Below are 16,219 nucleotides of genomic sequence, written 5' to 3'. Positions count from 1 at the left end.
ACCACTTTGAGACATGGGATCGACAAACACAATGGAACCTCTGTCTTGACTACTGTCTCTCAGTGCTACCATAAGCAAATAGAATACCATCACCTGTAGGCATGCCTGGCTTTATCTTCCAACAGATGGGAAATCAACATCTGTTAGCATGACCCAGGTGCAGCTCTCCCTGCCAAGTAGTGGCTGCTTTTTTCTAGGAGATGTTGATAACTCCAATTTAATGTCAACCTATCAGGATCCATAAAAAGGAATTAAAAAAACAGTAGAAGCAAGGTTGGCACTACCACTAGTATTGAAAACAGGAGCTTCCTGGACTATCTTTTCACAGTAGCACAACAATAAAAGGCTAGGATGGTAAAACAGCACCGAAGAGAGGGATGCAATGGTCCCTGTCCATCTATGTTCTTTGTTTCAGTATTCCATTTATGAATGGAAACACTGTGGGGGGCGGGAGGGGTGAAGCAGATAGGATGGCAGCTTTAGTTTAGAATCACTGACATGGCACAACAGAGCTTCACTAAAGGAAACACACTAGGAGCGTTAAGCAGGTATTTCAACGCTGGCAGATCTTCCTAAGACATGTAAGACAATAGTATACTGTAGAGAGAGATATTTTTAAAAGGGAAATTCCAGTGTTATGCCAAAGAGACTATTGGAATACTATTTGTATGAGGTAAAAACACCCCTCTAAAGAGGGCAAATCCAAATCTTGTTGACCCCATACGCCCCACTTGAGCTTTCAAAACAGAATTGAAATAATGCACTTTGTGCTGCTCCGCTGCACAGTGAGAATTTCATCCTCAATGTATCCATCACCCAGGCAACAAAAAGGCATGCAGAGGCTTGTACCTTCCATGCTTTGTACAGTCAAACATTTGCCTTCCATGTAGTGGCATTCATTAAAAAAATACCATTCTGTTCCAAAAATCAAATACTTGATACCATTTCATACAGCAACATCTACCTGCATTTCAACTGCATGTCAGATCAGCCTGGAGTCTCGCATGCCACCTTTTCCCTGGCCAAGTGACAGACACTCCATATGCCTAAGTGCTGAGCACAGACAATGCAGGTTACAGTCAATCTTACGAAAGAAACCAGATCTGGAGGACAGGTTTGTCCAAGTGTGCTAAGCTGAAAACGGATAGAGAGAGGTTCAGCATGACCAGCTTCCAGGGTGATTTTTTACCTAAAGCAGCAAACTCCTCAGATGTGAAATTACAGAAAAGCAAAGAAACACGTACAACACTTACAGAGTCAATGCGAAACTCAATGTTGCAGTTAGCCTTTAATGGAGAGCATTAAGATTCAAAACTGATGGCTTGGCCAACCTGTTTTCCTGCTCACTAACCCCAGGAAACGTCCACCCACAGCAAGAATTAGACAAGCCTACAACGAGACTCCTCAGTCACATATTTGAAAGGGGTCAGTTATTAGCTCCCATATTCCTGGATGACAGAGACCCTAGAGTCACCACTACCCGGCCCAAGAGTTTCAGATGTGACTCGTGATTTTGAGTGATCAATCTGACGCACATTGAAGGAATATGTTCCTCAAAACATGCTGATAACTACACGCTAATAGTCACATCTCTTCTGGTCCCTACAGCAGAGTAGCTTTCCTGAAAAACAAAGTTATAAATAAAAATCTCCGGGGAAGCAACCAGCCAACCCTGCAACTGGGCAGGAGGAAATGCAGCTGAGTGGTGACATGAGCACTGGACTGAGCAGACGAAGAGAAGTGCAGTGTCCTCTCCTACGTTTCATAAGTAATTTTCCAGATTAAAGGCACACAGTGTTCTGTCACTGTCACACAAATTCCCTTCTGGCTTCTCCAGTTCTGACCCAATAGTGTCATGTTAAATCAGAGCCACACTGCTGCACTGTCTGCTCTTTTGACTTTGCTACAGCAGCTTGCTCAGCTGTTAATCTGCAAACGCGCTGATACAGTCACCTGCCCAGCTGCCCTACACAGCCACTGGCATATGCTTTACCTCACATTTGCTCACCATTCAACCATTGCAGCCCCCTACATGGGAAAAACCATTCACAGACAGAGCCACTCTATCACAGAGCCACATCTCATCTGCTCTCATGTGGGGGGGGGGGGGGGTTATTTATACAGGATGAAACAGTCATCTATGTGCAAGGCATCAAGCTTACACACCAAGTTCCACTTAAACTCTTGGAACAGGACTTAGGCTGGGCACAGAGCCTGTGCCGTCTGCCCCTCTGCACCGAGGGAAAGTTCACCGACATTCTCCCATTCACACCCCTACACAGGTTTCTGCAAAATTGATGTAAATGCTATTTTTGATCTTGTTCATAATAGGCAGGGTGGCAAAAACTCAGGTATGGTTCAATATGGCATCATCGTTCTAGAGGGTCTTTGACAAAAGGGAACTTGGTACACATCCTTGAAGATGTGGGAAACTGAATCACAATCATTATTAACCCTCTTTACCCCTACAGGCTGTTTCCAGGGTTTAAACCACACTGAAGACAAGAATTCAAAGGACATTGTTTCTTTAAAAGTGCACGCCCACCCACCCACACATACATACACACACAGAAATTTCACAATATCTAGGACCATAAGAAGGAAAAGAGAACTCAAGGCAAATGAAATCATGGCTCACTAGAACAGGCAACTGACGAAAAATCACGGTTTGTTTAAAAGTGCAAGTTTCTCCTCGGAAAGTATTTCTTGGACAGGGTGATCCCAGGAATTTTTCTCTATGGTATACTGTCTTGTTTGCTGAGATTCTCAGCATTTCAGAGAGTCACTGCCTCTTCTGTGTTGCTTTTTTTTCCTCCCAATACTGTTATCTGCAAATAATGTTTCCGAGGAGTAGGCACACATATATTCAGCGAATGAGGACTGCCGAGAGAGAGAGAGAGCTGTAGATTTTCCTGATGCCAGATGATATCCCAGTGCACAGTCTAACATAGTCACTTCTTGTTATTTAGATTTACTCTTCTCTAGTGAAATAAATAATAATGAAGGTAGCAACGAACATAACATTTATAGGTGGCTGCTGGATTTTCAAACGGATTCTTAGCAAAACATTCTGGAAACAGGCTGCACAGGCAGAGCAGAGTAAGAGAATTGAGAGCAGATGATGTATTCTTTACAGCTGGAGTGAAATCACTGGGTGGGAAATTTTTATTAGGGACTCACAAGCATTTTTTTTTTTCTAGGAAGATTTAAGCAGGTGGCCAATGATGTTGGTTGATCCTTTTAGGTCCACAGGTGCGCTGCTAACCTCCTGTTTTTTTCCTGGCTTGCTTTGACCTCCGGGGTTTAAGGATGGTGTAGTTTGCATATGACGTATGTTGCTCAGACAGGAACGGGACATAGAAAGCACGCAGCAGCTTTGAAGACCTGAAAAAAGGGAAAACAGACTGGATTTAAAGTTCTTATTTAGAAAACATGGTTTTGAAGTGCCACAAAAGAACAGCCAATGCCTGGTAGAGAGTCTGGGATTAGGGCTCGTGTCAGTAATGTGGGGAACAGCAATCAGCCAGACATGCAGGGCGCCATTCTGCCTTCTCCTTATTAGTCAAATCAAAGCTGTTTTGTATCAGGATTACCAGCTTTACAGCAATTGGCTCTATTCATTCAGAGCTCTTTTCCCCCTCTCCATTCCTGCTGTAATGGCATTACTTACGAAAAGGTGGTTACTCCTAGATACGGTGGGCCAAAAGGCATGTAGTTTGGCCATGAGGAGCTTACTCAGCACTGTCATTCCAATCTTCCCTCCCTGGAAGAGCACCAAGGGAGATTCTAAGAGGCAATAAGTTATCTGCTTTGCACTTGGCTTTTCCATTTCCCTGAAGTCTATTCATTTTAGGAAGGACGCTCTGGCCCCTTCTCCCCCAACAGATCAGCAGAGAGGGGAAAAAACCCCAGTCGGCTCTGGTTTTTTTCCCCAGCACATTGCTCTTCTGCTGCAGCATCTCAAATTAGGGAAGGGCTGAACCATCCTGCCTCCTGCCCGATGAGTTGCTGTAGCCTGTTACTCTTCAGAGGTTATGTTTACCCTGACACTCTTGGGTCCAAAACTAGGGTTTAGAGGCACTACTTTACTACAGTTGGACCAATGGAGCACGTGCATGAGACAGGCTGGATGGCTGCATCAAATTAGCAACCATTTGTTTGGCTGCTAATCACGGTTGCACTGCTAACTCGGTACATTTTAAGCGTATGTGTTCTTCCACCCAGCAGATAACATTCATTCCTTGTTTAAATAAAGAGTGCAAAAATAAGATAATTTTCTTCAGTACCAGCACTGGAAAGCCATGCAATCTTTAGGAATCTCTGGAAATTGGTACTAAGGCCAGGGTGTTTCATTCTGAACACCAAAGCTTTTTTTTTTTTTTTTTTTTTTAAAAAAAGATTTATCTCCTTCAGATTACATTGCTGGGAAACCATCAGCCTTGGCAGATGTATAACTATTGCCATCAATGCAAACTCCTGCCAAGAAGCAAAAAGCTGGATAAGCAGCAGTAACGGTCAAGTCTATGATTTATAACATGCTGAGAGGCCAGGGACAGCACATAGGCTCGATGTGTGTTATCTGGACACTCCTGAAATGCTCCATAATTCGAGAAGCTTGCTGATAACACAACTGAGATGACGGAATCAAATGGAATCCTACGAGTGCAGCTTACGCCTTACTCAATTCATTCTCTTTAAGGAAAAGGTGGCTGGTGGATGTGTTTTTGGTTAGCAGCAGCGTGAAATATATTTCTAAACCAATGATGCAGCTGAAAAACAATGACAGCAACTGCCATTGTGAAAACAGGCTCCACATGAACTCCAAAGGCACCTAGCATCAGGTTATTTGGGATTTAATGGAAACCACCAAACTCAGGGTCTCTTGCAGCTTGGAATACAGGTTTTTCACAGGAAAAGGCATTATTTATTATCTATATTAAAGTAAGGCCTTGAGGATCCAAAAAAGATCAGGCCCCATTTTGCTTGGTACTATTACAATCATCGAGTAAGAGACAATCCCTATGTGAAAAGTTGGCAATCTAAACAGACGAAGGGTTGGAGAAAGCGTTATCTCCAGATGGGAAACTGAGGCACCAAAAGAGACTTGTCCAAGCTCAGAGAGGCAGAGCAGGGGACTGAATACAGCTTTGCCTTAACCAGAGGCCACCCATCCTCTTAACACCCACCATCCCTCTTGTCTGCCAATAGCCAAGCACAAGAACTTCCCGTTGGGATGTAAAATGATGATTGCATCATTTCAGAAGGAAGAGAACCAAAAGTTCTGCTCATTTACTGCAACAAAATTTGGGCCTTTGCAAACTGTAGAACACCCAGCGTGTTCCCAACATGAAATAACCATTGGAAATCCTAGTTCCTTGGGAGATCCTGGGGTGTTGGAATGCAAATGTGTTCCAACCATTAACAGCTTAGCAGCAGATAACTAGGAAGAGGGAGCATTTGTTCCAGCTGTCATTTCTCTGTGCTTGGAAACTGAAATTCCCCCCTCCCACCCTGCTTAAACCAGAAAGTCTGGAGGCAAAGGCAACTTCCTCTCAAAGCAGTTCTTGCACTTCCTTCTCTGCATCTTGGAGCTCACAAATCAACCCTGTATCATTGTTGCACTTTGCATTGGCATCTCCCCACCAAGCCTGGCAGCCCACTGCCACCCGGACCACCAGCAGCACAACACTTGGCACGCACAGAGACTGAGATCCCATGATCCTGAAGCTTTGAACTCAGGCTGAACGGCTTTAGTTTAATTTCAAGCTGGTTTGCATGCTTGTTAAAAAAACAGGGGCATGAAAAATGAGAGTGAGGAAAATAGCCTGCTGAGCCAAGAAAGCAGCAAAGACCAGCACAATCCCCCAAGCTCTGGGGTTGCCTGTTGTAGGAGAGAGCAGCACGTGTTATTATGAGGTTATTTCTTTTGTCCGCCGTATGCAGCTGGGCTACAGGACAGAAAGGAAGAAGATGCACCAGCTGCATTCTTGTGTTTTCCGTCCGCAGCACTGAAACAAACTTAAACCATGCAGCCCCTTCCTTATTCATGTTATGCTGACAACAGCTTGATATCAGAGCCTCATCCTCTTAGTACTGCATCAACACAATGTTCCTAAGAGGCTGTCCCTTCCAAGGCCTGTGTCTTCAGACTACTGACTTCCACATAGCATGTGGTGGCTATGGCCCTGAATCACAAGCTGAGCTTTCATGTTCATAAAACAACTAGCTGAAGGCCATTTTGTACAACAGGAGACTGAAGCAGCAAGGCTGCTCCGTGCTAAATAGCCACAAGCACTCGGACAAGTCTAAGAGGAGTTGTCATTTTGCTGCTGGTGCTGCTCCATTAGAAACTTAATTTAGAAAGGGCTCACGGTCGGTCACCGAACCCCGTGCTTCTATGACAACAGGAGTCCTATGAAGAGTCGGAGGGAAATGGAGGCACTGAATCTATACTCTTTTCATACACATTTGCTTCTCTTTCATTGTCCACCTGGAGTTTGTATGGCCTTGATTAGTACAGAGCTCCCATGCAGCATGCCACTAGTTAAATCAAACCCATGAACTGTAGAGGATAAGCGGTCTAATCCAATGCCTGCTGGTCAACAAAAAGCTTCCACTGACTTTAATGGGTACTGGATCCACAATATGAATGGCTATGTTCATGCTCTCTTTCCCCTTTCAAAGATGTGTCTTGTTTTGAGGGAGGATATTGAATACTTTCAGAAATAAAAAGCTTTTTTGCTAACACACCTGACCCCAACTGAAGGGCAGATGCCTGCCAGAGACTTAAGTTCTGAAGTTAGCACTAGTAGCAAGAGGAGAAGGTAATGGAGCCACAGGAGGCAGAGAGGTAGAAAAGAAGCAGCAGTGCTCTGCTACAGGTACAGGGGTTGGGATATTCTGGTCACCTCTGCATACAGAAGGTCAGCAGCAGAGGAATATCCATACTGCAAACCTATTAATATTTGCACTTTCTTGAGGTGTAGAAAATTCCACGCTGACCATAAAAAAGGGAAAATAACTGTATTTTTAAAAGCCTCATGCTTAATATTGAGAAAAAGCAGCATTAAATGACATAGGGGAGTCTCCTACCTATCAAACAAGGCATACAATATTTTAGCACAAAATGACTGGCTCCCTAATTTTGCATTAAGACTATTTTACAATGGAAAACATGAGGATAAGAGCAGGCATGCCAGGTGCTCGCAGACGGCTAAGCCTAAATAACCAGAAAATATATGCTGCTCAACTGGGAGCTTTAATATATTTCCTCTTTTCTATGCCAGAATGGCAGCACTCAGCCAATACAGAATTAAATGGACCTGGACAAAGCAGCTGCCTGAGTAGCATAATTAGTTGGTGGCTCAGAGTGCTCTCTAATTCAATTAGCAACACCATTTATCAGAGCGAGCTGAGATTTACATTTGCACTTGCTGACGTCAATGTGAGAATCGCAGTGAGTCCCAGAAGCCTGCAGTTCAGCAGGCATGAATTGAGCTGCTGGGGTCATTTATTTTCAAAGAATAAGAGCTGGAGTTGGAAGGGTTTTTAATGTGCCTCGCTCCATGGCTCTGCACTGCAAACCTATAATCTGAACTGACTGCTGCTTCCTCGCAGCTCAGCTCGAGGTGAGGCATTTTTAAGCTGCCTTTTAATCATGCCTTTTTACACTTACTTCATGCTTAGCAAGGGCGGCTATGAAATTTTTTCTGTGGAAGTAGGTGCAGGATTTGATACGTGTCCTTATGCTGGGCAGAAGGCAGAGAACATGCTCGGAAATGGCAGTCTGGGTTTATAAAGGAGGCTCCTGAAGCATCTTCTCTGGCCCCATGCACAGGCCTCTGGGCACATGTTCGCACGAGGGCTCTTCTGGACACACTACCCTGTGCTGCACTTAGTTGTTCAAGATTTTACACACACAGGAGTTTAGAGGTGAAAAACAGGCAGCTTCTCTCAGGAAACACCCTGTAACTATCCACAGTCGCACTTGAGGCAATCGCTTTAAAGCCAGATGTTTTTGAACTCAGCACAACAGGAGAACACCACCCTTTAGCAACCTGAGCACAGCACACACGAAGCTCTTGTCAGCAGAACAGACTGATCAGCCAGCTGCCTGCACGCTCCCTACTCTGGGGAGGCTGTGCCTTCCATTAGTTCCAAGTTCCTTCAAGGCAGGCTGGCAGCAGGGAGGTTAGCTTTAGATGCTATGTAAGCTTTCTGCACAGGCATTGATCTAACCTTGAGCTCCTTGAACTTGAGCATCGCTGCTCCTCCTGTGTGGCTAAGTTCCCATTCCTACAAATTCTCCTCTCAACTGCAGCAGGGGCAGCACATATTGGATGTGTTACTTCAAACAAAACCAAAAAACAATCTGCCTTCAGGAGCAATTACGACCGCTTCTCTCCACCCGGGAGGATACCAGCATCCAAGAGAGCAGCCCTGTGTGATCTGTCGCACAGCTCTCATCGCCACTTAGTCATGGGATCGGTTAGAAAATATGCATTGCACCCCTGGAACGGTCCATTGCTGTATTGCTCTGGTGCCTACACAGACATTCCCAGCTGAGATGAGACTCTTGCTTTCCAGGCCAGATCTGCTCCCCAGTAGGCTTGGCACTCAGCACACTGTGTCCAAAGCCAGAGTGAGCAAGCAAAGGAAAGGCCTGCTTAAACAGAGGTAATATAGCCAGTCATGAGGAGTAGGACCCAGTGACAGGAGTGCCTTCTCTGCTAAGGGAAAAGTGAGTGCTCCAGTCTCCACAACACAGCAGCAGAATGCAGGGGCCACCATGGGGTTTGCAAGATGGAAGGGACTCCATCTCTTGGAGACATTCAGTCCTGGGCAGACAGATCTACAGCCATAATTATGTTAGCAATTAGCTCACCAGTCAGCTGGTGACAACCCAGGCCCAGTTCTCCTGACACGAGCTAGAATCTAACCGGAGAATAAAGAGCCAAAGCATGGTGCTTTCTAGTCACCCCTCTGATACTACAGTGAATACCTATAGTCTGAGCCAACCAAGACAAGCTGAACCTCTCTAACCCAGCACACTCTCATCTGGCAACATCCATAATCTGGCATGATTTTAGTTACCTGCATGACCACTTATCATGGGTGTGGCCAAGTATCCTGCAGCCCCACAAGGTTTGTTTACAGCCACCAGTTTAGGCTCTGTGTTCTGTGCTGTTATTGAGCTGTAATTTACCCCCAAATGTCTTCTAAGAGCCCAGTAAGCAGTGGAAGTGTTGGTAACGTACTAGACAATATTGACCTGTCACTGTCCAGAACATTCTCACGTTTGGCACTGGTCGGGGTCCTGAGGGCGCTGTTACCAGAGAGGTTTAACCAGTACTACTGATCTACGAAACATGTCTAGTCCCCATCGCTGTAGCATCTGAGCACCTCGCCACATCCTCGTGAGGCAGAGCAGTACTATTCTCAAATTATACAGCTGGGAAACTGAGGCACAGAGGTACATTAACCTTTGAAGCCAACTCTTGTAAGTTCCAGCCAACAGCCAAGCATCTGGACCACTCTTACTCTCTGACTGGCTCCCATCTGGGCAGTTAAGATGTAAAAACTCTACAAGCCAGCAGGACAAAACCCAGAACTTTAGAAAAGCATTCGCCAAGACTTTTCCTGCGAGCTTACTAGAACCTAGCCAGCACAGCAAGGCCCTTATCCTTAGTGAATTAAAAAAACATGATTTCCTGGTTGGAGAATGGAACAAATCAGAACTAGTAAGTCTTGTTCACCTCTCTGCTATGCAGAGTCCAGACCTGAGACTAGTACCACCCTAGTCAGGCAGGCGCCTGGTTAGGGCACAGGGCACAATTCAGCATGTTTCCATCAGACCCAGCCTTTGGGGTATTGCTATAGTGTCTGTCTCAAGAGCCTCTATGGTGCTCAGAACAGTGTGCGAAGTACTTCAAAACTCCTGGGAAAAAACTGCAATCACTAATGAACACCAAAGTCACTAGGAGGGGAAGGAGAGCAGGAACTGCCAGCTACTCCACACAGACCCTTGTGAACGAGAGCCCCTGCGCCACCCATTCCATCTTTTATTTGCACCACGCACTCCAACCACACAGACTCTGACGCTCTATAGTCCACATAATTGGTGGGAGGACAGCCTGAGACAGAGCATCCCGAACCAAGTGAGCCATCAAGGTGCACAGCAGGCATGCAAATCAGACCTGCTGCTATGGCAACCTGGCCTTCTCCACACATAAAAGGCACTGCGCCTCCTTTCTGCTCAAGCTGTGAGATGCTGATAGGAAACAGTGTGGAGAATTTCAATGCAGCAGGAGCACAAGCTAGAGAAGGAGGCTGCCCAGAGATACACATGGGGCCAAGACTCGCAATGGCAAATTGTTTCTCCTCCCTTCTCAGTATGTGCTGTACAAATCTCTGGCATAACTGCAGTGTCCTCCCAAGAGAAAAAAACCCAATAAAGACAGTGGGGACCTTTGTTCTGGGGTGAAGGAAGCCAATTCTTCCCCACCCCCAACCCTAACCCTTCAACACTATGTGCCTTTGGTCTAAACATTCAGTAACTTCTCAACCAGGGAGTCCAAAGTCCAGGCTGAGGCATGTGTAGAAGTGCCAAAGACAGAAGAGACACTGTTATCTTACCTGCTTCCAGAGGCGCCTGTCTATTCTTTATTATGCAGTTGTACCTGATTGATTGCTAAAGAGACCGTGATGCCCCGGTGACCATGCTCCACAGCTTCATGAGTCTCCCCATTCTTCTAGCAATGTCACAAGTCTCTGTCTGACAGTGACTCTGTCATTCCTGTACCAGGGCATCCCTCCCAGTGGAAACAGCCCAGCACGCTTTCTCTTACTGCAAGCTGGCTGCAAAGCAGCTTTCAGCAAAAGACTGTGACTTATGTGGAAACCCATCCAAGTGAGCCTATCGAGGCAAGAAGAGAACTCTGTCATCTCATCTAGTTTAAAACCACGAACAGCAGACTGGGCCTCTGGGTTTGCTAATTGCCATCCTGTCTGTGACAGCAGGAGTCTGACTCAGGATTAAAATAGGCCCAGATCTCTTATGCCAGAGGAGGTGCTCCCGCAGCTGATCCAGCTGACGTGTCAAGGTTGTACCTCGGTTATAGATGGTGCAAGGGAATTCAGTGAGGGTCACACAAGAAGGTAAACTACCAAGTGAAGCTACAGCAGGGTTCGTAACTTTGCTAATTTAATTAAAAAAATCTAGACCCTTTGGGAAAAGTGCATTATTGCAGCTTCCCATCAACCAACTGCATCAGTTTGGAAAATTTGACTGATCATCTGTCTTGTGCACCAAACCTGGCCTTACTAGAGAATCATGGATAAGCGTGTGGAAGTAAGAGGCCACTGTCTTCTGTGTTGTTCTTTTTTGAATGGATCCTTCCAGCAAGTCTCTCTTCCCAACCCACAACAGTTGCTTTGAATAATACAATACTTTGAAAATAAGCATCCAAGGATCATTTCAAACAGGGAGATGCTGCCCCTAAAGGGATTGCAAGTTCACTTTCAACCTAGTGTAACCAAACAGATCCAAAAGTAGCCTGAAGGGGACGGAGTTCACTCTAACGTCTTCTCCTCCCCAACAGCTTCCTACCAATGCTTGTTCAAATAATAAAAAAACAAATTTTAGTCCACTGTGGACATGGAGCTTTCATTTTTTAAATGATTTTTAGCCCTTTGAGGGCATAGCTCCCTATAAAGCAGTATCAGCCACATGCACCAAAGCCATTACAATATCAGGCAGATTCCAAATGTAAATGCCTGTCCTGGGCCCAGAAAGGGACCTTTCGCACGAGGATCATTGCAAGGCAACTGCTACCATTGTATTTCTCCTTCCAATATCCGGCTCGCTTCTTTCATATGCAGAAATGCAAACACAGTTAGTTCATGAACCTGCCTGAGTTTGTTCTTCCTTTCCAAACTTTTGATACCACTTACCTGGAAGTATCCAGGAATGGTTTATAGGCAATGCTGATCCATTCTTCTTTGTTGGAGGAGTATCTCGGCTCCCTTGGTGTTTCGGTTCCTCTATCTAAATCCACCAGGTAATGGCATTTGGAAATGTCAATCTGCAGGGAGAAAGGAAACCTTGTTTTATGTCGTGAGGTGCATTCTTCACTTCCTATTCTAAACCACTGTGTGTGAACACTCTTGTGCACTGTTGAACCATGACCAAACTTCAGCCCAGAGCTGGCTGCATTTCAGTGGTGGATTAAATGCTCTTTCAAACATGGAGAACTTGGTCAAGTGTTTTGCATCTACTGAAATGGAAGGTTCTCGCAGAAAGGTAAAAATTATTATATTTTACAAATTATTGCTGCCACTGCTGGTAGGGGCCGCTTCTCTAGAGCGAAGAATACATACCTGTTTGAGCAATTTTGAGGAGAATGAATAAGGAACTGAAGACAGTAAACTCTGTTTTAACTGGTATTCAATTAACTGGTCCTCTCAACTAACCAGCATTAACAATAACTGCCACCTGATGCAACACGAGCACCTAGGTGTCTTCTTCTGGGGAGCTGTGCTGCTGGCAGGTGGCAAAGGGATCCCGTCCTGCCTCAGCCATCAATGCCACCTCCCCTTCTTAAGCAGGGACTGGCCCTGGGACACAGGTGAGGAGCCGAGAGGAAGCTGCTGCGTCAGCAGCTCCTCATCCCTCCCTGGGCCTGGGCTGCTGAGGCTCCAGGGCTGCTCGGCAACTGCCGCGAGTGGGCAGAGGACTGGGAAGGGGAGAGCCCTTCCCTGTGCTTGCCAGCCCCCCAGCAGCACAGCCTATGGCCTGAGCCACTGCAAGAGAGTGGCAAGACAGGTGGCCAGAGCATGGAAAGCCAGCCCCTATGCGTGGCAGCACCGGCTGGGGCCTGAGCCACTGAGAGCAATTTAACACTGGTGGGGAGTGCAGCAGGACGGATGGCCAGAGCAGGGGAAGGCAGCATGGACCAGAGCCTGAGCTACTGGGAGCTGCTGAGCCCCAGTGGGGAGCGCGGAGCAGGCTGCATAGGTGGAGGCAGCACTCCGTGGGTCAGGCTGCTGAGAGTGTTGAGGATGGGATCACTGCTGTAGTGCAACCCCCAGCAGTGAAGGGATCCTCTCTATTAGCTATAATATTTTAATATCCGGTAACCAAGGCTGCTGGATATGGAAGAGTTTACTGTACCTCCCTCAGCTCCCCATAACCCAGTGTGAAGCAAGCATTCAGCAATGCAGCTCAAGCAAGTGCACGGAGCAATCAGAAATGTAGCTCACGTTCGTGCATCCAGACAGAACTGTTACATGGCAGAACAGAGAAACAATAAGTGTGGAATCTGGCAAGTGCACCAACTCAACACTTACCATTCTCTTTTATTGTTTGTACTGCAGTTGTGCCCAAAGACTTAAGTCAGCATCCCTTTGTGCTCGGCACTATGCAAATATTCAGGACAACACAGTTCCTGCACTGAAGAACTTACACTCTAAGTTAATGCAACAGAGCCTTGCTTCAACGAAGCCAATGGAGAGTCCCCCATTGACTTCAATGAGCTATGGATCAGTTTGTACGTGACCACAAGACGCACCACAGTTCCAAACATATGACAACTCATCTTCATCTTGGGGGGGGGAAAAATCACGTGCCTGCTCTCATAAGAACATAAGAATGGCCATACTGGGTCAGACCAAAGGTCCATCCAGCCCAGCATCCCATCTGCCGACGGTGGCCAATGCCAGGTACTCCAGAGAAGGAGAACAGAAGACAATGATCAAGTGATTTATCTCCTGCCATCCATCTCCTGCCCTTGTTCTGAAGGCTAGGGCACCATACTTTATCCCTGGCTAATAGCCGTTTATGGACCTAACCTGCAAAAATTTATCAAGCTCTTTTTTAAACCCTAATAGAGTCCAGGCCTTCACAGCCTCCTCGGGCAAGGAGTTCCACAGGTTGACTGTGCGCCGTGTGAAGAAAAATTTCCTTTTATTAGTTTTGAACCTACTACCCATCAATTTCATTTGGTGTCCCCTAGTTCTTGTATTATGGGAAAAGGTAAATAATTTTTCTATATTCACTTTCTCCACACCATTCATGATTTTATATACCTCTATCATATCGCCCCTCAATCGCCTCTTTTCCAAACTGAAAAGTCCCAGTCTCTCTAGCCTCTCCCCATATGGGACCCTTTCCAAGCCCCTAATCATCTTAGTCGCCCTTTTCTGAACCTTTTCTAATGCCAATATATCTTTTTTGAGGTGAGGAGACCACATCTGCACGCAGTACTCAAGATGTGGGCGTACCATAGTTTTATATAGGGGAAGTATGATATCTTTTGTCTTATTATCGATACCTTTTTTAATAATTCGTAACATCCTATTTGCCTTACTAACTGCCGCTGCACACTGCGTGGATGTCTTCAGAGAACTATCCACTATAACTCCAAGATCCCTTTCCTGATCTGTCGTAGCTAAATTTGACCCCATCATGTAGTACATGTAATTTGGGTTATTTTTTCCAACATGCATTACCTTACACTTACCCACATTAAATTTCATTTGCCATTTTGCTGCCCAATCACTCAGTTTGCTGAGATCTTTTTGTAGTTCTTCACAATCCCTTTTGGTTTTGACTGTCCTGAACAACTTGGTGTCATCTGCAAACTTTGCCACCTTACTGCTTACCTCATTTTCTAGATCATTGATGAACAGTTGAACAGGATCGGTCCCAGGACTGACCCCTGGGGAACACCACTAGTTACCCTCCTCCATTGTGAAAATTTACCATTTATTCCCACCCTTTGTTTTCTGTCTTTTAACCAATTCCCGATCCATGAAAGGATCTTTCCTCCTATCCCATGACCACCTAATTTACATAAAAGCCTTTGGTGTGGGACCATGTCAAAGGCTTTCTGGAAATCTAGGTATATCATGTCCACTGGGTGCCCCTTGTCCGCATGTTTATTAACCCTTTCAAAGAATTCTAATAGATTAGTTAGACACGACTTCCCTCTGCAGAAACCATGCTGACTTTTGCCCAACAATTCGTGCTCTTCTACGTGCCTTGCAATTTTATTCTTTACTAGTGTTTCTACTAATTTGCCTGGTACTGATGTTAAACTTATCGGTCTATAATTGCCAGGGTCTCCTCTAGAGCCTTTTTTAAATATTGGCGTTATATTGGCCGTCTTCCAGTCATTTGGTACCAAAGTGGATTTAAAGGATAGGTTACACACCACTGTTAATAACTCCGCAATTTCACATCTGAGTTCTTTCAGAACCCTTGGGTGAATACCGTCTGGTCCTGGAGACTTGTTACTATTCAGCTTATCAATTAACTCCAAAACCTCCTCTAACGTCACTTCAATCTGGGAGAGTTCCTCAGATTTGTCACCTAAAAAGGCTGGCTCAGATTTAGGAACCTCTGTAACATCCTCAGCCGTGAAGACTGAAGCAAAGAAATCATTTAATCGCTCCGCAATGGCACTGTCTTCCTTGATCGCTCCTTTTATATCTTTATCGTCCAAGGGGCCCACTGCTTTTTTAGCGGGCTTCCTGCTTCTAATGTATTTAAAAAACATTTTACTATCGTTTTTTGAATTTTTGGCTAGCTGTTCCTCATAATCTTTTTTGGCTTTTCTTACTACATTATGACACTTAATTTCAAAAAACAAGAGTCTCTCCCACAAACTCACTCAACCAAAAACAAGCCAGAAGCGAACAATGATTTTAATGTTAAACCACGGTGTAAGGAAAGCCCATGTGTCTATGGGCACACACAGTACTTGCCCTAGGTCAAGCAACGTGATCGCTCAGAGTCTAAAACTGCACCTCAGACATACCTTGTCTTTTCAGATTAGTGTGGATTGAGGCATTGATCGATGGACACCATTGATGAGCAACTAAACCAATCCTTAACTGGCAGAGCTGATTACAGATGTCACATAAAAAAAAAAAATGCCAACTGTGTTTGTTGTACATTCTTTTTGGATCCTACACTTTTCCTGTAACGCCTGGATGCACTGACTCTCTGAGCATTTCAGAGCCTGTACAATGGTTTGCCACCAGAACAATTTGTCCTGAACTAGAATTTCTAGATCACTGGGAGATATGCCGCATGACTTCACGTTGGCCTGTAAGATGCTTTATAACGCTTATACTGCCTCAATAGCGCCTCAGTCCGCCACCCTGAGGACATGCCTCAATGCTGTAATACCCTAGCACAAGGTTTCAGATTAGTAGT

The 16,219-nt window shown here is 45.4% G+C and overlaps 1 protein-coding gene across 2 annotated transcripts in view; it reads right to left on the bottom strand.

Annotated features, from left to right (window-relative positions):
• Positions 1–402: 402 nt before the first annotated feature.
• LOC142001490 (alpha-1,2-mannosyltransferase ALG9) overlaps positions 403–16,219 on the bottom strand; it is a 57,059-nt gene continuing 41,242 nt past the window's right edge. For both annotated transcript variants that reach the window (XM_074976760.1, XM_074976759.1), the window contains exons 14-15: positions 11,953–12,083; positions 403–3,384 (exon numbers count right to left, since the gene is read on the bottom strand). In XM_074976760.1, the coding sequence (XP_074832861.1) occupies positions 3,261–3,384; positions 11,953–12,083 (255 nt within the window). In that variant the 3' untranslated portion in view covers positions 403–3,260. The remainder of the gene's footprint in view (positions 3,385–11,952; positions 12,084–16,219) is intronic.

The sequence above is a fragment of the Carettochelys insculpta genome, chromosome 25 (assembly GCF_033958435.1).
Source record: "Carettochelys insculpta isolate YL-2023 chromosome 25, ASM3395843v1, whole genome shotgun sequence".
In the NCBI taxonomy this organism is placed as follows: Eukaryota; Metazoa; Chordata; order Testudines; family Carettochelyidae; genus Carettochelys; species Carettochelys insculpta.
This window is presented reverse-complemented; position numbering and strand designations above follow the sequence as displayed.